The 21975-nt window shown below is 33.4% G+C and overlaps 2 protein-coding genes across 13 annotated transcripts; one reads left to right on the plus strand and one right to left on the minus strand.

The window, feature by feature from the left end:
- Positions 1-72: 72 nt before the first annotated feature.
- SDG35 (SET domain protein 35) lies at positions 73-2024 on the minus strand. 4 transcript variants are annotated; one of them, XR_841438.1, is made up of 2 exons: positions 244-2024; positions 73-213 (listed from the first exon to the last, which is right to left on the minus strand). XR_841438.1 is itself a non-coding variant. In XM_011019317.1 (2 exons), the coding sequence occupies exon 1, from the start codon at positions 1922-1924 to the stop codon at positions 296-298; it is 1629 nt and encodes a 542-aa protein (XP_011017619.1). In that variant the 5' UTR covers positions 1925-2024; the 3' UTR covers positions 73-216; positions 253-295. The 4 variants fall into 4 exon arrangements, 3 of the variants coding, with proteins under 3 accessions (XP_011017619.1, XP_011017625.1, XP_011017607.1); XM_011019317.1 differs by having other exon boundaries at positions 73-216; positions 253-2024; XM_011019323.1 differs by having other exon boundaries at positions 251-2024.
- Positions 2025-3303: 1279 nt separating this feature from the next.
- APC2 (anaphase-promoting complex/cyclosome 2) lies at positions 3304-10681 on the plus strand. 9 transcript variants are annotated; one of them, XM_011019270.1, is made up of 18 exons: positions 3304-3806; positions 3884-4166; positions 4284-4585; positions 4812-4883; positions 5326-5570; positions 6309-6415; positions 6503-6725; positions 6844-7045; positions 7174-7285; positions 7409-7491; positions 8074-8193; positions 8304-8392; positions 8474-8555; positions 8998-9189; positions 9298-9381; positions 9755-9823; positions 9912-10068; positions 10221-10681. In XM_011019270.1, exons 1-17 carry the CDS (start codon positions 3585-3587, stop codon positions 10032-10034), a joined length of 2610 nt encoding a protein of 869 aa, XP_011017572.1. In that variant the 5' UTR covers positions 3304-3584; the 3' UTR covers positions 10035-10068; positions 10221-10681. The 9 variants fall into 9 exon arrangements, with proteins under 9 accessions (XP_011017572.1, XP_011017539.1, XP_011017554.1 ...); XM_011019237.1 differs by having other exon boundaries at positions 6309-6725; positions 9912-10075; XM_011019252.1 differs by having other exon boundaries at positions 6309-6725; positions 9912-10075; positions 10228-10681.
- Positions 10682-21975: the final 11294 nt, after the last annotated feature.

Below are 21975 nucleotides of genomic sequence, written 5' to 3' on the forward strand. Positions count from 1 at the left end.
TGGATGTTGCCATGCAGATGGGCACGCACTTAACTAAAATGCTCAATAGTACTTTTTCGGAGTTTTAACTGGTATTGTAAGAGAAGTGCTTCCTTGTTATTTATGAATGGTGGCACAAACTAATTTTTGGACTGAGCCAGAAAACAAAAGCTACAGATCATGTCAATATGGCACAAAACAAAGTAAAAAATGACCTTGCAATAGTTTAAAAAAGAAGAGAAAAACAGAGACCAAAAAGAAAACGAAAAAGGAAAAAGAAAAAACTTGGCATCGCTACTAGCTTAATAGCCTATGTTCAAGCATCATGAATGCCAAAGTCAAGGAGGGACCTTAAGGCTTGTTGTTTCTTGACCACCTTTCCATGTACTCCTCTTCCCAACTTGAGTGCTTTCTCCATATCCACCAAGCTAACGCCGTTTCGTTTAAATGCTTGCATAAAAACCTTCAGTACTCTCTCATCACATCCCACAGCTTCTGCAACACTATCCACTACTATATCGACAGCCGGAATTCGTCTTCCCCACCTCGTCACAGATTTCTCAGAGCCATAAGCTTCAAAATATGCAGCCCAAAATGATGCCCTCATATAGCCTTTCCCCCTCCCTCTCACCATCCATCTTTTCATACCTTCCTCAAGCCTAAAAATTGCACTGCCCACATCAATCCCTCTTTCAAGTCCTATCTCTATTTCCTTCATCTCTTGCTTAGAACACATTTCTTCTTCAAATTTGCACCTCTTGCAACTGCAATGAAAACCCCATGTCTTTGACATTTCGTCTCGCTTGCTTAATGGAGAAAGCACGTCAAAATATGCAAATGTGATTTCTTCACCCGCCTTAACATCCCTGGAAGCATGAACTAGCACATGATCCCCAACATGCAAGCGTCTAGCATTAGGATTACATGAATGGTTAATGAATGAAGCCAGAACCCATAATCCAACACCATAATAATCACTATTCCTCCCTAAGACTTTAGCTGAAACTGAATCCTCAACAAGAGAATTCACATCCAATACGTTCAAAATTTTAACCTTATCAAGCTTCTCATTTAACTCTCCAATCTCCTCTGCCTCAGGCCTAAATAGACTCATTTCAGGAGCCTCAAGCTTATCCTCATCTTCACCACTTGACAATGTGCTAATCAAATGGTGAGTTCTTTCACACTTGGTAGCTGAATCTACAACTTTATCAACAAAATTCTTCCACATGACCAACCGTGCATTCTCACCAGAATCTTCACTTGATAATATACCTCTCTCTGTGGCAATTGCTTTAGTCACTAACAGCAAAGTCCCTGCATCAATGTTCTTTGTTGCAAACAGGCCTCTTCCACTGAGCTCAGACCTCTTAATCTGCACTGGACCAGTGTACTCAGCAAGCTCTGGAGATTTGCCACGAAACCCACTTAGGATCCAATCAGAGAGATCAAAAGCTCCAGTCCTCGATTGAAATTCCAGTTTCTTGCATTTCTGCACGTACCCATTCAGAGTTTCAAGGTTTCCACTAGCCTGTGGATCAAGAACAGCAGTTTTGAAGCAATCCAAGGCCATTGAGTACCTGTTCAAACTAAGCAAGATTTTGCCTTTGCAAACAAGGGACTTGAAATGTGTACTCTCAATTTTCAATGCTTGATCACAATCTTTGAGCGCTCCCGTGAGATCTCTAAGCCTGGAAAGTGCTTCAGCACGGTTTGACAGGGCTAAGCAGAGGGATTTTTGAAGCTTGGTGAGGAGGTCTGGGTCTGGGTGATTTTGATGTGACTTGACAGAGATCTGGTCTTGACAGAGATTGATGAACTGGGTGTAGACTTGAACGGATTCTTGCCATTCTTCTCTGAGAAGAAGCTCAGTGGCTTTGAATCTGAGCTCTTGCATCAACTCTTCTGGTGTTAATGGCTGTTGCAGTTGGTCGTCTTCTCTCATTTTTTTTGGCAGTGGTGGCCAGTGGGGTATCTCTTGTGTTGTGACTGGTTTGTTCTCTGCGGATTTGAAATTGGGGGCTTCTAACGGTCACATCCTGTAACGCAACAGCTAGATATGATAAATGGGTCAAATATCAATCAATAATTTTTTTTAAAAGGATAAAGTTAAGTTTGGAATGTTGTCGTCAAAAAAAGAGATTGCATGTGGCAAGCCACCGTGAGCCTGTTTATTTTTTCAGAAAAAAATTGAAATTTATATTTGAAATTATTTTTTAATTATTTTAATTTTATAATATTAAAAATAAATTTTAAAATATAAAAAATAATACTTCAATACATTTTGTTTTAAAAAAATACTTTTTAAAAAAAAAACACTGTCGTCTTATAACATGACCAGTTAATTTGTACAAGGATTGAGCTTGACTCGGATACTAATACCTATGTTGGGTCAGCTCGACCTGAATTGTGGGCTTTCAGGTAAAAAAAATAATTAAAAAACTTTTTCTTGAGGGGGCACGACCACCAAATTTTGAAAAAATCAATAAAGTCCCTTAAGTTTATACATATTTTCAAGCTAGTCCCTCGGAGATTATTACCATGTCCCTCCAAAAATTTTCAAAACATCTTTTAATACTTGCGAAGTCTCGTGATAATTCTAATTTAGCTTCCACAACAATTTACTTTCTCCGCCACTGTCTCTAGTTTGAACCTCTTTAATAATAATAAAACAAAAGGCGCATCCATAAAGGTTTGTTTTCTCCAAGGACAATCTGGAATGGCAAGAAAAACTTCGAAAGGGCTAAAGTGAGATTGACTGACCTTTTGTAATAAGTTGCGAACATGGTGATGACACTGGTGAAATGGGCTTCAACCCGAGGAATCCATGCTAGCTCCCTTGTTGTTCTCTTGGCAGCCATAACAACACCATACCAATAAAGCCCAGAGATAAGAAAATTACCGGCAATCGTGGGGCTTGATCTTGAGACAATAGAGTTGATGTTAAGAGAGGTGAAAGAAGCCGGTAAAATAACTCATGCCGAGTTTTGCTTCCAGGGAAGAGACCCGTCGCATGCTTGAACTGCAAAAATGTATCAATTCCAGCTTGAGAAGTAAAGGGCACCATGGGAGGTCGCAGGAGCTGCAATAACAACATACCTTAGCATAAGGCTAGTGCCAGGGATATTGCAAATATTTCATGTCACTGGATTTTGTCCCACATGTTCTGATGAAATCCATCAGCTCATGCATGTAGTGAATATGATCTAAATACTCCTAGCAATCTTTGACCATCATGTTATTAACGAAATCATTGTACTTGAAACCTCTCTTTTTGGAAGAGAAATCAAGCTTAAATGCAAGATTGCTTGTGATTAGAACAAAATATGAAAACTTTTGAAAACAGAAGAAAATCTGGACATGAGAGAAGAGGCATTGCAATCACAGTCAGATAGAGAGGAGCCTCGTGTTATACCACCCACGTTAACCAACAAGATTCCATTCCGTACTCAATCGACAACATTGCTTAACGTTTTCACTATCTTCAGAAATTATGTATAATACGAGGACCAAGGTGCAAAAAGAAAACAATCTCTAGAGATGTTTGATTTTCATGCTCCCTCCCAAAACCCACAACTCTTTCTTTCTAGGGTTTTGTAGAGAGAATGGAAGAATCAACTCTATCATTAGTAAGCAATCTAGAAATTCTAGACACACTCAGCGCTGATTCAGTTCAAGAAATTGTTGGCAGCTACGGCAGTTTCTGTTCCGCCACCCTATCTCTTCTCCACGGAGGCGACGCCTCCGATCTCTTCTCCCACGTTCAAATCCTCTGCAAGCACGGCCTCCTTTCTCTCGTTCGCGATTTCTTTCTCAAGTCGCTAGAGGTATCGTATATAAATGCTTCTCTTACGGAACGCTTTAAGCATTTGCAATTTAATGTGTTTTTTTTTTTTCATGACAGGAAGCTTTCGAGAGAAACCTAGCGTCAAAATTTTGGCGGCATTTTGATTGTTATAGCATTGTAGGAGCTAATTATGAAACTGAGTTGCAGCAAGTTTTGTGCAGAGCACTTGAAGAGATTTCGTTAGAGAAACAGTATCAGGAGAAGTGTTTGTTACTGTTAGTTCGTGCTTTATTACTGGAAGGAAAAACTGATTCTGATGTCGAAAGAGAATATCTTTTTTCCAAGTATCAATTGATGGTTTCTTCAGTTCTAATGGCTACTCTTCCTCGCCATTTTCCTGGTATGCGTGCCTCGTAATTAGTATGCTTTTCGTTGTTGGTGATTTATGTGCGGCTAAAGATGTTTTGATAGTAAGGTTAATTTGTAGTGCTGTTTCCGTGATTTATAATGTTCTTAGAACTACTACACTGGTATTTTAAGGGAAGGCTGGAGGAGCTGAGTACAATAATGGATGGAGAGTTTAATGTTGGTGGTGATGACGCTTCTCAAGATAAAGATGACATGGATTTAGATGAGATGGGGAAAATGTTACATAGGAATGGTGCGATGGATATTGATGAAAGCTGCCTACAAGGGAAATTTACAGAGAACAACAATTTCGTGAAGAATATTGGAAAAGTTGTACGTGACCTCAGAAGTCTTGGATTCACATCTATGACTGAAGATGCCTATGCTTCTGCCATCTTTTTGCTTCTGAAGGTGAGCCCGTGATTTGCCATGCAATCAATTCTTGGCCAAATTCATTTGCTTCCACTCTGACTTTCTGTTGTTTTACCATATTTTATCTGACAACCTTATAATTAGTACACACTCGCATGTGCACACACAAATAAGATCAACTTATTTTAAGTTAGTCTGCATCATTTATCTTCTGAATTATGTATCCCCATTATTTGTAACAACATATTTCCTATTTGGATGGCAGGCTAAAGTACATGATCTGGCCGGTGACGATTATAGGGCTTCAGTTTTGGGCTCCATTAATGAGTGGATCAAGGTCGTTACCTGTGTTTATCAGCGTGTACATTTCTTCCACCTCATACAATTGCTGCATCATAGATATTTGTACTATTGACTCGTTTATTCTCCTGTAACACCATCCATGTGCTGCACTAAATTGACAAACTGCATTTGTCAAGTTACATGAGGAATGCACAGGGAATGTCATGCATCAGATGCATGATCATGTATTGCACTATAAAGACAAGCTATTTTAAATGGTAATGCACTGCAAAGAGCAGCTATAGCAAATCTTACTGTCATTCCGTTTGAATGCGATACTCAGAACCTGCAAGCATTAAAAATGCTCATCATGCCATTTCACACATTATTTTTATTGTATTTTTATTTTTATTTTTATTTTATGCCTTCCTTTTCTTATCTGTATATTCTTGTATTTCTATAATATTGATTGACGATTCCTTGGGTAATAATTACAGGATGTGCCTCTTCAATTCTTGCATGCACTCCTTGCTTATCTTGGTGAGACTACTAGCTATTATAGCCCTTCACCAGGTCTCAGGTCACCTCTTGCTTCTCACCCTTCAGCTTGTTATCCTGCAATTAATTCTCCCTCTGAAGGACTTGTTAGATGGCATTTGCGACTAGAGTATTTTGCTTATGAAACATTGCAAGATTTGAGGATTTCCAAACTATTTGAGATTATTGTTGACTATCCTGATAGGTAAGTTTTTTTGTATTCTTAATCTCATATTCCTCAACAGATTCTTCTTAACCTCACTTTCCTCTACAGATTCCTATACATAAGGCAGCAATGACAGCTACTGTTATCTGATGTTTTATCTCTATAATTTTGCCTTAATCTAAACAATGATTATGAGATTCCTGTGTAACAAACAGAATATGGTGGGGGTTGGTGTCTACAGTCTCACATAATGAATCCAGAATGCTGTGTGGTTGCTCACATTTGTGATTATGCATTAAAACTAGCACTTTTTACTGGGCATAGTCTCACCTTAAAAAAAACTTGGTCATGGTGTCGTGTTAGAAAGTGTTTTTGAAATTTCACCAATTACTGTTTAAATTTATAAGTAAATAGATTTGGTAAACTGGCACTGTTGGTGATTCATCAACTCTCCCCCCCCCCCCCCCCCCTCCATATTATTCATAGATATTCATAACCAATATATTAGTATAGCATGAGAAGTCTTGGATCCCATTTTGATGGGGACATGCATTGGTGAAATTGGATCTTGTGAATGATTTCTATGTATTTTTTTCTTGAAAACATGTGTTGAAACTGGAAACCATATCAATCCAATTTTTGTTGCTATTCCTTTCCTCTTTGCTTTTAGGATCTGAATCCTGCTTGTCTTTTGATGCTACAAGTACTTGATAATGTTAATGTAAGATGCTGTTGGGAAAATACTTATCTTTCCTAATTATTTAATGACCTTCGCAGCTCTCCTGCAATCGAAGACTTGAAGCAGTGCCTTGACTATACTGGACAGCATTCTAAACTTGTGGAGTCTTTTATTTCTGCATTGAGATATCGCTTGCTCACTGCAGGTGCCTCAACCAATGATATATTGCATCAGTATGTTTCGACTATTAAAGCACTGCGGACAATTGACCCGGCTGGTGTCTTTCTTGAAGCTGTTGGTGAACCAATAAAAGACTATTTAAGGGGTAGAAAAGATACAATAAAATGCATTGTCACCATGCTTACTGATGGGACTGGTGGGAATCCAAATGGATCTGGAATTACTGGTGATAGTCTTCTTGAAGAATTAAATAGGGATGAGGAAAGTCAGGAGAATGTTGGTGCTGATGATGATTTCAACACAGATGACAAGCAGGCATGGGTCAATGCTGCAAGGTATGCAAAAGTTGTAATTTGGAAATGGAGTGTGCTTTGTATACTTAGCTGATTAGTATATATTCTTCAACTACTTGTAGAGCTAACATGTTGCTCTACTTGACTTTTGCCCATTCAGCTGGGTGCCTGATCCTGTCGAGGCTGATCCATTGAAGGGCAGCAGGAATCAAAGGAAGGTTGACATACTAGGGATGATTGTCGGCATAATTGGTTCAAAAGACCAACTTGTCAATGAATACCGTGTTATGCTGGCTGAAAAGCTTCTCAACAAATCTGATTATGATATTGACTCAGAAATACGTACTTTAGAACTCCTCAAGGTAGGTTCTCCACATACCACTGTGATCTTTGTTTTAATTAGATTTACCAAGTGGGGCATGTTCATTTGTGTTTAATTGTATATAAAATGCTCCAGCCTTTTAATTTATTTTATCTTGGCATGTTCCAGATACATTTTGGAGAGAGCAGCATGCAAAGGTGTGAAATTATGCTTAACGATCTTATTGATTCCAAGAGGACAAACCACAATATTAAAGCAACAATTAAGTCAGATCAAACAGGTAACCATAAAAAATTAGAAGATTTTAAGTGCACCAGATAGCTCTTGGCTACTCTTGCAGATGAATTATGATTAGCATTTGAATTTTTGTTGATGAATTTCCTTATGGTGAATGAATTCTTAGGTTCAGAACCAGCAGAAACAGGGGCTTCTATGGATATCCTTAATGCTACAATCCTATCTTCAAATTTTTGGCCTCCAATCCAGGTACCAAGGAAAACATTTTGTTGGTCTGTTTCTGTTATTGAGATGCATTTTCAATTTTTTAAAAGGTACCGAGGAAGTGGCGGCTCATAGTGATATATTAAGACGTGCTTTTTGATGAAACTTTGGAGGGCTTATGTAAAAGCCATCTTCTATTGTGCTCAATGTTATTCTAGGCAGGGCCATGTGCTGTGTCTTTCACTTTCTGAAGTTAATTGTAGCTGAAAACAACTAATCCATATGAGGACCTTGGTTGCTTTAGATTTTTCCATTTGGTGTCAGCTTTAATAAAACATTCTGCATGATTCCTGCAAGCACATTGAATTATTGTGTTATTAAGTGCGGATATTCTAATTTTCTTTTGTGACTTAAATATACCTCCGGAATTTGGCGCCATATTCCTCCGTTTTTGAAAAAAAACAGGAACATTCTCGAATTCCTTTCCACTGTCAGAAATTGACAAGCTTGACATGATCACATGTCATGTATTATGTTTTTGTTCATCACATGCTTTTCTTTCAAGGCCACTCTTTTCATTACAAGTATATTTTGACAAGCAACAAATCTTGTTGCACTTGATTTCAGGATGAGGCTCTTAATGTACCTGAGCCTGTAAACCAGCTACTCACTGATTATGCAAAAAGATTCCATGAAATCAAGACTCCTCGTAAGCTACTCTGGAAGAAAAATCTTGGTACAGTCAAGGTTAGGTGCTTCAAAATCTCCATCCAGTTCTCTATTTTCTTGCATCACATGATATATTACAATGCTTTATTTCATTTCATTTTTTTTGGTCTTGGGAGTTGCTTTTTTAGTTGGAGTTGCAATTTGAAGATAGAACAATGCAGTTAAGTGTGGCTCCCATACACGCTGCAATTATCATGCAATTTCAAGACCAAACAAGGTAAGCTCAGGAATCATTTCCATTGCAAGACTGGATGTGTATCTCATTGATTGTGTAAAAGTGTGCTTGTTTCTACTTCAGTTGGACCTCAAGTAGGCTTGCTACTGTTATTGGAGTACCTGTGGATGTGTTGAATCGGAGGATAAATTTTTGGATAAGCAAGGTATATTTGAATTCTTGATGTTCAGTCACTTCTTGAGATTGATAAAATGCCTACTCACAGTTTTAACAAATAAGATGATTGTCATGTTGACTGAGCAAGTTTGGCTGAAAGCTCTCTATATGGTTTGGATTGGCAATGTTCAGTCACTTCTTGAAATTGATAAAATTCCTGCTCACAGTTTTAACAAATACGATGATTGTCATGTTGACTGAGCAAGTTTGGCTGAAAGTTCTCTTTATGGTTTGGATTGGCAATATTCAGTCACTTCTTGAGATTGATATAATGCCTGCTCGCAGTTTTAACAAGTACGATGATTGTCATGTTGACTGAACAAGTTTGGCTGAAAGTTCTCTGTATGGTTTGGATTGGCTTTTTATCAAGTATTTCATGGGCTACAAGTTAGGAGTTTGACTGGTAGTTTTCACCTCGCTTCTATACGCAGGGAATTCTTACAGAATCACTGGGCAAAGATTTGAATGATCATGTATTTACCCTAGTGGAAGGCATTGTCGATGCTGGCCAAAACAGTGGCAATACTGGTAGTTGTGAGGAGTTGTTAGGAGGTGATGAGGAGGGAGAGAGATCTGTAGCCTCTGTCGAGGACCAGATACGCAAGGAAATGACCATCTACGAGGTTTGTGACATGAATATTCTAGATATCAGATAGTTTTCACCTTTTCAATGAATGCTTAATGCTTGAAACCAGTGTCAAGTGTAATGAAATTCAGTGATTTGTTCTCAGTTGAACTCAGCTCTTAAAGAGCCTGCTGTTAAGGACATGGTCTTTCCCCCGTGGATTCGGGTTGGAGGTCTCATTTCCCCTAAGATTAGGAAGAATATATCTACATTCCTTCTCATCCTAACTGCAGTTTATCATTTCAGACACATTTTTAATTGTCATAAACTAGTTCAACTGTAAAATTGAATTTAGTGTAGCTGCTTCCGTGCCTGCTTGTCCCTAGTCTAGACAGGTTAAATGTCTTAATGAGCTGTTGCTTCTGCTGTATTTAAACTTCGATGAAGATGTCATTTTTGGTGGGGCGGGGGGTGGGGCTGAGTATTCATATCTGGATAACAGCTTCCCAAGTAAAATTACTGGAAATTAAATGAAAATTAGATGTAGTTGTGCACATTAAATTGTGCTCAAATTTTTTTGAAGTATCATTATTCTCTAACTTTCTTAAGTTGGTGTCTTGTAGAAGTTTATAATGGGCATGCTCACCAATTTCGGCAGCATGGCATTGGATCGCATTCACAATACTCTCAAGGTGAGAATGGTTTAAAATTTTAAACATGCCCCATTACTTTCGTTGGATATATTTGAACCAAATCACTCCAAACATCATGTTGCTCCAGATGTTCTGCGTAGCTGATCCTCCTTACGACAAGTCTCTCCAGCAATTGCAAAGCTTTTTATCAGGTCTAGTTTCTGAAGAGAAGTTAGAACTTAGAGATGGGATGTACTTCTTGAAGAAGTAAAAGCTGGCATTCTTGTAATTCACCCCTTGAAATAGTAAGCAGTGAGATTCTCTCTCAAAACATTGCTGTAGACCGTGCGCAATGTTTTGCATTATAATATAGCGTAGTCACTCTTTTGTAATACTATGCTATCTGTTACAAACTTGGTGCTGATAGTCACTGGTTTCATGTGGGGCTTTTGAAAAGTGTACAGGAAGATATTGATATGGCTTATCAGAGGGAGGTTTGGAACAGCAAATGCAGCTTTATGAAGATGGAGATCTCTGTAGCAGGACTGTCTCCCTTGCAATTATCAGCAATCCCAACTGTCGTCTTGAATCATATCCAACTCCCGTTATGCCAAGTACTCCTGCTATGCACGTCGGGTGATTTCTAGGAGCTTTCCATACATTGATTACAGGACAGTAAACAAAAGGAGTTGCAGTTTCCCAACAAAATTTATAAGGGTGTCCTTTTGTGGCTTCCTTTATTAATTAAAACATTGACCCCGCGCTGTCACTGTTAATTAATTAAATATGTGTCGTATGTGGTTGAAAACATTGATCGACCCAGCAGGAAGAGGTGGATTCCGAAAGACCATCTTAAAATTTGAATGGTGGAAAACGAGCAAGTAAAGTAGACATTGAATGAAGATGTCTTGATCATGATGGTCTTTGACAAAAAAAAACCATAACAATTCCACACGCTCAGCTCCATTGACAAAAAAAACCATAACAATTCCACACGCTCACGCTGTATTGTCATAACAATTATATGCATTACATGATAAATCAGTTGAGCCCTTGAATTGCTCCAACCCATCTCAAAACTTAACTAAACTTCTTGGTTGATTCTTGTAATATGAAAAGTCAACATGCTTTGTAATAGTAATGGTGATGGTGTGATGGCTACGCTCGCCTGTACAGATAATCATAGAAACTCTCAAATTTAAGGGTTTGTTTAGTTTGCACGAAATATTTTACAAATAAAAAACATCTTATATTTAAAATATTTTCCATCTAAAATATATTTTAATGTTTGGTTTGAAAAATATTTTCTAATAAAATATTTTATATTTAAAATATTTTTCAGTTGTGGTGAAGAGATGACAATGATAATAAAATGATAATGAGAATAAAAATAGTGGTGATGAAATGAAGATGGAGAAAAAGAACGTTGTGGTGAGATAATGATAATAATTGAAATGGATGAATAATATTGTAGGTGAATTGCTATTTATAAGTTATTTTATGAAATATATATCATGAGTTAAAAATATTTTTTGGTGAATGATTTAAGTTTGAAAATTAACAGTAAAATATATTATTCTTGACTGATTTTCCATTAGGATATTTTATAAAAATAAACACAAGATATTTTGATAAATAAATACAAGATAATTTAAAAAATATTTTACTATACCGTAGACTCGTCAAATTTTAGGCCGTGCCACGTCAATGTTCTCAATAAGTTTAAAATGGTGTCCGAAACGTAATAGACAAACAGTACGAGACGAGACGAGATCGATTTGTGCTTGTTAGGTATATAAAACATAACTTTGTCTCTGTTTTGTATGGTTGTAGAGCAAGAAATAAAATTAAAATGTAGATAATATCTAGTTTTTCTTTGTACATAATCTTGTAGTATATGAATTAAAAAAAATTATTTAATTTTCTCTATATTGTATATATTTTATATGTTTTTACATGTCCTAATATATTTTCATTGAATTTAATAATCCAAAAAATACACAAATACATTTATACTTTGTTTTTATTATTTATTCCCTTTCAATATTAATTTAATAATATGATGGTATGGGAATAAAATAACATAAAAAAATGGCCATGTTTTATTATATACATAATATAAATAAGACAAAGTTTAAAAAAAAAAACTCAAAGTAATAATATAAAAAAGAAACCTAGGCTTGAAGGTAATAGCTTGTTTAAAAGTGTAATTTTGGTTTTTTTTTTAATATTTTTCATTTAAAAAATACTAAAATAATATTTTTGATATTCAAACATCAAAATAATCTAAAAATATTAATTTAAAATAAAAAATAAAAAATTTTAAACTTTTTTAAAAATATTTTCCAAATATAAAAACAAACCAACCTTATAATTAGAAATGCTCAAGCTTTGTACAGGTGTACTTGGACTCAAATCCATGCTCATTTTATTTATTTTTATACTTGGACTAGAGTTTATGCTCATTTATTTATTTATTTTTCAAAAAAATCACCGTCTTCTCTAGTGTTTATAGAACTTTGGACAAGTTTGTGGGTTTCGACAAGGCAGAGATTATAATGTTAAAAAAAACTTGTGATTTTCTTTATGTTTTCCTCCGCCTACACATTAAAACAATCTTGAAGTATCGTAAAGACAAATCTAAGCACATATATCATTTATAAACAATAAATCAATATAAAAATTAAATCTAACTATTTAAATTCTAAACATTCAAATTAGTATATCTGAAATAATTCAATTTTAATATTTATAAATTTTTATAGCGGGATTTCTTTAATGAGAACTCTCTCTCTTCTTTTTCTCTCCCCCAATTTTGTGCCCACGTGTTCCCCCAAAAAAAAGGTGAAAAAGATGCTTCTTTTACCCCGAGCCGCCCATCCCAGTATCGAATGAATGTAGCTGGTCTGGTTTTAGTACTTATCTAACTTAATTTATGATATTTTATAAATTATAAACTTGATTGATTTATTTATTTAACTTAAGTGAGTTGGATATACAGCTTAAACTAAATTTTTGTATAGATACTTAAAGGTTAGATTTATATTACTAATTTTATATGTCTGTATTTAAAAATAAATTTATAAATAGGTTGTAGATACCATGATATCTTTGATATTAGATATATTTTTATTACCTTGTATCCAGGGGGAGAGTAAGAAAAAAAAAGAAGTTAGAGGGGCTAACTTAAAACAAATATTTTTAAAAAGTTAAAATTTCAATTATTTTGGGAAAAATTTTCTTATAGGGCCCCGGTCCTCGTCAGCCCTCTCTCCCTTCGTCACTACTTGTATCCTTATTACATCATAGTTATCTTTCTCAGCGAAGAAATAAGCTATTTTTTATTATATTAACTAAATATAATAAGAAGTTTATTAAAAAAATATTAGAACAAAAATATTTATAAATAAAATAAAAATAAATACTCTAATCAAATATAAAAACAAAAAATATATAGAAGATATATGACTTGATCCATTTTAAAAAATCTGACTTTTTTTTTTTTTTTTAACATCCCTAGCTACATGTAAACTTAAAACTATATTGAAAACCCTTTGTTCGATTACGAGTCTATTTTGTATACAAACAACTTAAAACTTTTTATTCATAATCGATGGCGGATTTCCCCACTCACTCACGTGTAACCCAAGAAATTTACCCCTTGCGTGTGAGTCTCTCGTCCACATCAAACACTACTTTAACCATTGAGTAGAATAATGAGAGCTCAACCAACCATTAACTATAGATACCACACTCGTTCCAATTGAACCATCAACTTTGAAGTCATTTGCTAGCCCAGGAAATGAGGTACAATCTTCCTACTCATATGTCAACACGTTAATGAATACCACTTTAAGACATGACATGACCCGTGATAGATCATGCTCTACCTGAGGCTACATGAGAGCGTTACTCTGGCCTTGTTCGTCACCAGAAATTTGTTAAGTATAAAGGCGCCGGCAGAATTATTTTTTTTTGGTGGTAGATTACCGTTAATTTTACTGACGAATTAGTTCTGTATGTGAGCCTGTCGGTAAAATATAAACTGTTTGAGTGAAAGCAGTTTTAAATTCACAATAGAAGATATGAGGAAGTAAGGAAGATTTCCAAAACATATCAGAGGCGGAGGTGGCCCAGCAACCCAGTCTTTTGCCATGAGTCTGTAGAGTTGGAACTGCCATGGGTTGGGGCACCCTAGCGCAGTTCAATTTTTATGCAAGCTGCTTAAGCTTGAAAACCCCGAAATTGTATTTTCATCGGAGACAAAACATAAGAACAAAGAATTTGAAGGAGTTGAAAGAGAAGACTTCTTATCTCAGTAGCCTATGTGTAGATTGTGGAGGAGAGGGTAATGGTAGAAAAGGTCGTTGGTTTAATTACGCTGTGAACAGAAGAATGGGATCTTCAGCTCAGAGCCATGTCTTATCATTGTATTGATGTGAATGTGCAGCAACTAGGTGCTAGCTAATTCACCTTGGAGGTTAACAGGTGTTCATAGGCATTCTGAGGAAATAAATTAGCAGAAGACTTGGACACTGTTGAGGCAACTCCGAAAACAATCGAATCTGCCATGGCTGGTGTTAGGTTATCTGAATGAAATACTTTGCACTTTCATGAGAAAAAAAGGAAGGCAGCTCAGAGAATACGAGTATAAATAACAAGTGAGGATCGGACATTTCAATAACAAAACAATCATATACAATTTCACATAAAAGAAATGACTCTCTCTTAATTTCACATAGTAGAATATTTTCAAGTGATTTTTTTCTTGGTATAAATTTTTTTTGTTATAGAATACTTGCGAAGCATGCTTAAATGTCCTGAATATTCTCTATGAAATTAGATAACCACTCCTTCATCTCTTTTTGTTTATTCTCACCTGAATATCCCAGTTCACACAAATTATATCCCGTGTAATAGCGGTGACCATAACTAATTAGATGAACATCACTTTCACTTCCTAATCCTGCTTGCCAGATGCCAACAGAGGGAAGGAGGCAGCGGTAGTCGCGTGTAATAGTGGTAACCATAACTATAAACACTGTTTATCACTTTCTAGCTATGATGAGCATTTGAATCAGTGCCGTATCATTGCTTACGCAGACCTGAACATGCCAAACTCACCGATCTGCAGTTTCTACTGACACGACAAAAAATATTATTTGAGAATTGAAATTAGCACCGTTCCAGAAGCATCTGAGAAAACATAACAATTCTGAGTTAAGCTGTTGCTGGTCTGGGAAATATTTTTTCAACGTGTGATAGTTTTTTCTCGGAAAAAAAAACACTCGATTCACTGAGTACTAAAAACGGGAAGGGAGAAGTGAAGAATGCGGGCCGATCCATTGATGGAAACCCATGTGCGCGATAATTAGTCATTACTCATTACTGTATACAATTAGTCCACCGGCCTCCCCAGTGAATCTAATATCTCTCTCATTCTATACATGTACGTGTGTGTGTGTGTGTGTGTGATATATAAATTCTCACCAGTTAACGAGGCACGCATTGATTCTTTAATTGAATAATTGCTAACTTTCTTTATTAAAAACAAATCCTCAAATTATTTTCTGAAAAGTTCCAAGTGCTATTACATCTAACAAAATCTACTACTAAAACCCAGAACGATGAATGTCATTTCTTTTTTAGAATGGTTGTCAAGAAAATATATTTCATTAACGGTTTATTGGTACTGGGGTAATGCTCTTAGACAGAGGATATATATCGTTTATCCTACAAAATAAGGCTTATATTGCTAATTTTTTACAATTTCATTTCTTTCTTTTTTTGAATATTAATTGAAGTGTTAAAATCGAAATACAATAAAGTTTCAGCCTCTCATTTGATTAGAAGTAGATGAAGTCCCAAAAAGAACCTGTCAATGTAATGAGACAGTTTTCAATTCTTAGGTGCAATGATCGATATTTAAATTCATAACATGCATTAGATAAAGCAACGGCTATGATTCAACCCTAGAAAATGATTTCTAATTAGACAGCTAAACATAAATGCATATTAATTAGACGCTTCGTTTATTATTTTCCACGAGAAATCAATCCTATCATACTATAACAAACATTGAGATCTATAACAACTATATGCATACCTTTAACCTTCTTATTGTTTCTTCAGCTTTAAAAATTCAAAAATCTCCATTCAAATTGCATTAGATTAACAATTTCATGCATCGAACTTCTTCCCTTTGCTTTCACTGAATGAACACTTCTCTTCGACGTTCATTTCATCAAACATGTTTCAGTATGAAGTTGTCTTCCATCACATGATTTATTTTGATTGTTTATCTTTCAATATGGTCACTCGACTTCACCTTCAAATACTCTTGTATAACATCTTGTCTGCTGGTTTTTGATGCAATGGTCCTATGTAGATTTAGAGCTCCAGGGAGTCTATTATTGCGACATCTGATAATCTTTTGATGAGTTACCAGTTACCACGTGAAATGCTTTGGCTAGTGAACATATACATCATAAAAATTAAAGGAACGAGGTCCATTAATCCTCGGAGTCTGCATACAAATGAATGAAATCACTTCATGCAGGAAGAGGGGAATGCATAAAGTTTACCCTGGTGGATTCCCATAAAGGTCACCCCTTCAAGATAATGTTGGAAACTAAAAGATGAAGAGAAAGAGAAAGAATAGAGGCAAAGCAAGGATAATAAGATCGATATTTCTTTTCTTAATCTTCTTGTTTTTTTTCCCCTCCTAATCTTTCTTCAAAGATAAGTATTTTTAATAAATAATGGGATTTGAAATTCGATCCAAATTTTTTAATCCTTTCGTTATTATCGTTGGAAATAAAAAGAAAAGAAAAGAAAGCATGCCATTTATGACCATTGCTATCAATAATTATATATTAGCTGCTTTATTTTTTATTTTTTTGATTTATGTAAGTGTTTGGACCAGCTTTCGAGTACCATGACTAATCTCACGGCTCATTGAACATCCTACAAGCCCAATAAACATGTAAGGCACTGCAAAGATGACAAGTGTACATAGTAAGATTCGAATTCAGATATAAAAAAAAAAACAAATCTCTCCCACCGCTGAGCTAACACCACGAGTGCATATTAGCTGCTTTATTGACATAGGCATGGAAGGTCACGCATGTTTATACCTCCACAGCCAAGGTCATAAGCCAGACAAAATTTTAGGTGGGCTAATGAAATCAATACTATCTTGAATTGAATACGAAGGGAAACAGTTCCAACTCGTTTTTAATCGAACGTTTTTTCTATAAATGTGCTTAGGGCCCATCGCTCCCACAGAGTAAATACCGTATTCGTTCGAAAATCAGACACTCAGCAGGACATGTACGTGTAAACATAAAAACACATATAATAATAAATACAACCAACTATTGTTATAAGAAAAATAATTGTAAATATTTGTCAAATTTGTGCAATGTAAGGAGATCCCGTCGGTAACATGTGCTGCCTGTGTATCTGGTTTTGGACAATTGGACAATAGACTTCGTCGCCCCTGTTTCACATTGTGTTATGGGGCGGAGCAAAATTTGAAAATTTTTATATATATTTTTTTAATTTTTTTTAATATATTAATATTAAAAATTAATTTTCAAAATATATAAAATATTTTTTAAAAAGATCATTATCACACTTTTAAATACCCCGTATTTATTGCAAATTAATATCACGCTGTAAATCCAAACTCTCAGGCTATGAAAGGAGTTAAATGCTGCAGCTACGGAAATTAAAATCCTTCAATCTGAATTTATCAGCGATGACGTCGACCCTTCATTCCTCCCTGCATTTCTAATTAATAAAAAATAAACTCTCATCTGCTCCTGCTTCTTCTTCCTTCATGAAAAAAGAAAACAAAAAACAAATTTGCTAGAAACATTTAATCTCGATGAATTGATCTCTATAGCTGTTGATTTCACACCAAAATAAAAGAGTTTTGTCAAGGCTATCCTAAATGTATACTCTGTTCAACGCACTTCACTGATAAGATAGTTCACGAAAATCATCCAAATTACATGGATCGATGACGGCGGCTCATGCACTTTAACTCGGCTCAAAAGAAGATAAAATCAGCCTTAATTAAAAAGTCAAATTCCAATGCCAAAATTAAAATTAAACCTAAATTGAGTCTAAGTTGATTTTTTAATATATTTTGGCACTCAAATTAAGTTGTTGTTATTACTATTATTGAGAAGACTATAGGTTAATGCGCATGATAGATTCATCTCAAAATTAAAAAAAAAAAATCTGGATGGTTTTTGTCAGTACATGTACGGGACGAAACGGTAACGTGCAAAATCAAAGTACAATAAGTTTAGACTGAAATTGAGAAAATATTTTTGTACACGAAGGAATTGAGAACCCATACACACTAGGGACTAGAACTGCATGCGATGCTTTTATATATACACATATATATAATTTGAACTGAATTTGGTTTCTTTAGTATATTTGAAGTTTTCCATCTAACTTCCAAGCCAATTGCCTTTAAATTTTGGGAGTGTGTGTTTAATATATAAAACATGCATATTTCTTAGTTCTGTTTTCAATTGATTTCGGTTTAATTATTTTTAAATGAAACAAATGTTCATCTACTTTTCCTATTTTGATTTGATTTTGAATTTTTTGTTTTACCTAGTTAGAATGCAAGCCTGGTAGACATATCTTATAATCAATTAATTTGTTTTTATGCTGTCTAAAATCTTATGGTAGGTTTTTTCTAAGGATGTGTTTGATATTGAAATTGTTGTTGTAGTTGTGATTTTAAAAAAAATTATTTTATAAAAAGTATTTTTAGTTGGGTTTGGTTTGAAACAATATATGTTTAGTTAAAACTATGGTTGAAATTAAAATTAAACAAAAATTAGCTTAATATGTTTGGTTAAAAAATGTTTTTCATATTGAGGTTATAAAATAATTAATATATATATATATATATATATTAATATTAATAATAAAATTAAATATTATAGATGTAACTACTGTTATTATATCATGAAATAAATAATATTGATATCAAATATTTTTTATTATTCCATTAAACTATATGCAATGTCATCACATATAAAATCTATCCAACAATAACTATATTTTCTAGGGTTTCTTAGGCACGCAATAACAAAAACTAAATTAATTCACTCATCATTAAGCGATTTTCTTCTAATTTTTTAAATAAAATACAATTAAAATAAACATAAAAACTGATTTTTTTAACTGAGTCGGACCCAGCAAGAACATAATTGGAATTGACATCAAATTCTACAAATATTATATCATCATGCGATATCCTTTTATTGTATGCAGTGTTATGAAATAATATTAAATACTAGTTTTGCAAGTAAAACTCAATTGTTTAAAAAAAATTACAATTTCATTATATATAAAATTCATTCGATAAGGACAATAGTTTTCATGATTTTTTAAGTGTGCAATAAAATTAGGTACAATATTATTAGGAATAAAATTGATATTACAGTACAAGCTGGTTTAATTCGCCTTAAACTAGTTTAAAAAAAAAAATTAGTGTTCACATTCATATTCATGTAAACAGTGCGAGTGAAATCAATTAATTGCACTTGTTTTTTATTAAAAAACTAATTTTTTCATGTGAATAGTATAAAGAAATTAATTCACTTGCACTATTTTTTCAAAAAAAATAATTTAAATTTATTGAACAATAAGAATAAATTAATTCATTCACATTGATTTTTTAAAAAATACTTATATAAATTTAATAAACAGTGCAAGTAGAAATTCACTCGTATCAGTAGAGCCTTGCTCTACTGTACAGCTTTCTGCCTCACAAAAAGCAGCATTTTGCTGTTTTTTCAAAACCTGCGGTCTGATCTTAAATTTTAATAGATTTTACTAGCAGAAACCAGTTTTTTTTTATTAAATAATATTTAGTATAATTATAGATGAAATTCACCCACAGCCACATTACTAAAAAGACACCAAATAAAGAATGATTACTTACAGAGATCAACACATTATTAACACATTATTTAGTATTACAAAATGCTCCATTGAAAAATTAAAAAGAAGCTTTTAAGATTTTAAAGTATTGAAAAATATAATATAATTTAACGTTAATAACAACAACTTTTACATTTTATATTTATAGATGTGTTTTCTTAATGCGTGTAACCTTCAAGGGCTTCTCCTTGAAAAGATGCTGCATTAATTTGATCTCCCGTCACAGAGATTTTTTTTTTTTTTTTTTGATCTCCCGTCACAGAGAATATTTTAGTTTGATAACTAAGGGTAAATTTTTTACTCCCGAATTATGCCCTAATTGAACATTTCATAGTACTCTTGAACGTCTGCCTCTATTATTCCAAAGCTAAAACCTTCAAGTCTCGAAGATCTTCTTCAATCCAGATTCATCCCGAGATGGAGCGATAGGAGCCGGTCGTTAATTTATACAAGTAGCAGCAACAATCATTAATTTAGCGTACATGAAAATTCTTATGTCTGAACTATTAATATAAAAATTATCTAATTAAGAAAAGGTCTAGACTTAAATTAAGATAACAAAATAGTAACATATACATAATCAAACTATTACACTAATTTTTTTTTCTAATAACTTAAGGTAACTTCAATTATTTTTTATATTCTTTAATATCAATACACATGTTAAATTGAGGTTTACAGCTTTCACAATTTATTTTTTAATTGTTAATTTTTATAAACACAAACAATAACAAATATATGAAAGGAATTTGTATAAAAGATTTTGCATGCTACTAATACTTTAAGCCATAGTCATTAAAACCAAATGGATCAGCCCGAGTCATGGTGGCTGGATTATTTTAAATTTGTTAAAAGATCAGTTAATGCAACGACCCAGTTAATTTATGATCCGAGCGAAACTTGGTATGTTTTTTTAAATGTGGTTTTTTTTTTCTATACTCTTATTTTTATATATTTTTTTAGTTAGTTATTAACATTTTTTAACTATATAAATATTAGAAATATATTTTACTTTTTAACTATATAAATATTAGAAATATATTTTACTTTTTAACTATATAAATATTAGAAATATATTTTACTTTTTAACTATATAAATATTAGAAATATATTTTACTTTTTAACTATATAAATATTAGAAATATATTTTATTTTTTAATATGAGATTTGAAATCATTTAGCATATATAATACATATTTTCAATAAAAAAGTTGTGTTTTTTCAATGTGAAATTTAAAACTCTTTTATATATATATTTTATATTCACAAGAAAAAAAATTATATTTTTTCTATGTGAATAAAAAATATTTTGATTTAAATATTTCAACTTAAAGGATAATGTAATATATTTTTAATATATGATTTAAAGCCGTTTAGTATATATATTCTATGTTCATAAAAAAATTATTTTTTTTAATATGGGATAAAAAAAAATTACTTAAATCTTCAACTTAAAAATATAATATAATATCTTTTTAATATGGTATAAAAAATATTTTAAAATATTTTTTAAAATTTTATTATTTACAACATGTAAAGATTATGTGGATTCTTTTCTTAAATTTTTTTATATAAATTATTAAAATTTTAAATATTTTTGAATTGATTCAAGATAACCTGAGTTAACCTATAAAATCTAATATTTAACTTTTTAACTAAACCAACTCTCAAATTAGGTTTAATAACTGTGGGTTGAGATTCATGAAAAGCGGAACCTATCATATATATCCCACCGATTTATAATTTATGTTATTGTGTGTGTGTTTGAAGTAATGTGCGAACAAAGAATCTCAAGTTGCAGTTGAGATCGTGTCAATTCGTTTGCTTAATTTTTCTCTCCCGTTTCAGGAAGAGATTGCCATGCTCTCCAGCTACTCGATAAGTAAAAGATTTTTTTTTTTTTCTACAACAACAAGAAGTCGATAATCTTTTACTACAACATGGACTGAAATACTCTACGTACTGAGATAAAAATAAGCTATTAAAACTATGTAGATAGTAGTCAAGTGATAAAAATTTGAGATTAAAAAGTTTGCTTCCTCTGTGGTCTCAGGTTCGAGTCCTTGATTGCTTATACGATAGCCACTGGAAACTTACATAGTCGTTAAGTTCAGGGCCTATAGGATTAGTCGTAGTGCGTGCAAGTTAGGATTAGTCGTGGTGTGCGTAAGTTGACCTAGATACCCACGTTAATCTAAAATTAAAAAATAAACTATTAAGAACAAGTAGATAGA

Source organism: Populus euphratica, unplaced genomic scaffold (assembly GCF_000495115.2).
Source record: "Populus euphratica unplaced genomic scaffold, PopEup_1.0 scaffold1.1, whole genome shotgun sequence".
NCBI classification, from domain to species: domain Eukaryota; kingdom Viridiplantae; phylum Streptophyta; class Magnoliopsida; order Malpighiales; family Salicaceae; genus Populus; species Populus euphratica.

Bases quoted from the DNA above. Each gene is read 5' to 3' on its own strand.
- SDG35 (XM_011019317.1), bottom strand. From the start codon at position 1,924: ATGAGAGAAGACGACCAACTGCAACAGCCATTAACACCAGAAGAGTTG.
- APC2 (XM_011019237.1), top strand. From the start codon at position 3,585: ATGGAAGAATCAACTCTATCATTAGTAAGCAATCTAGAAATTCTAGAC. The intron at 7,286-7,408 runs GTAACCATAAAA...ATGAATTCTTAG, and splicing joins AATTAAGTCAGATCAAACAG to GTTCAGAACCAGCAGAAACA. The intron at 9,824-9,911 runs GTGAGAATGGTT...ATGTTGCTCCAG, and splicing joins GCATTCACAATACTCTCAAG to ATGTTCTGCGTAGCTGATCC.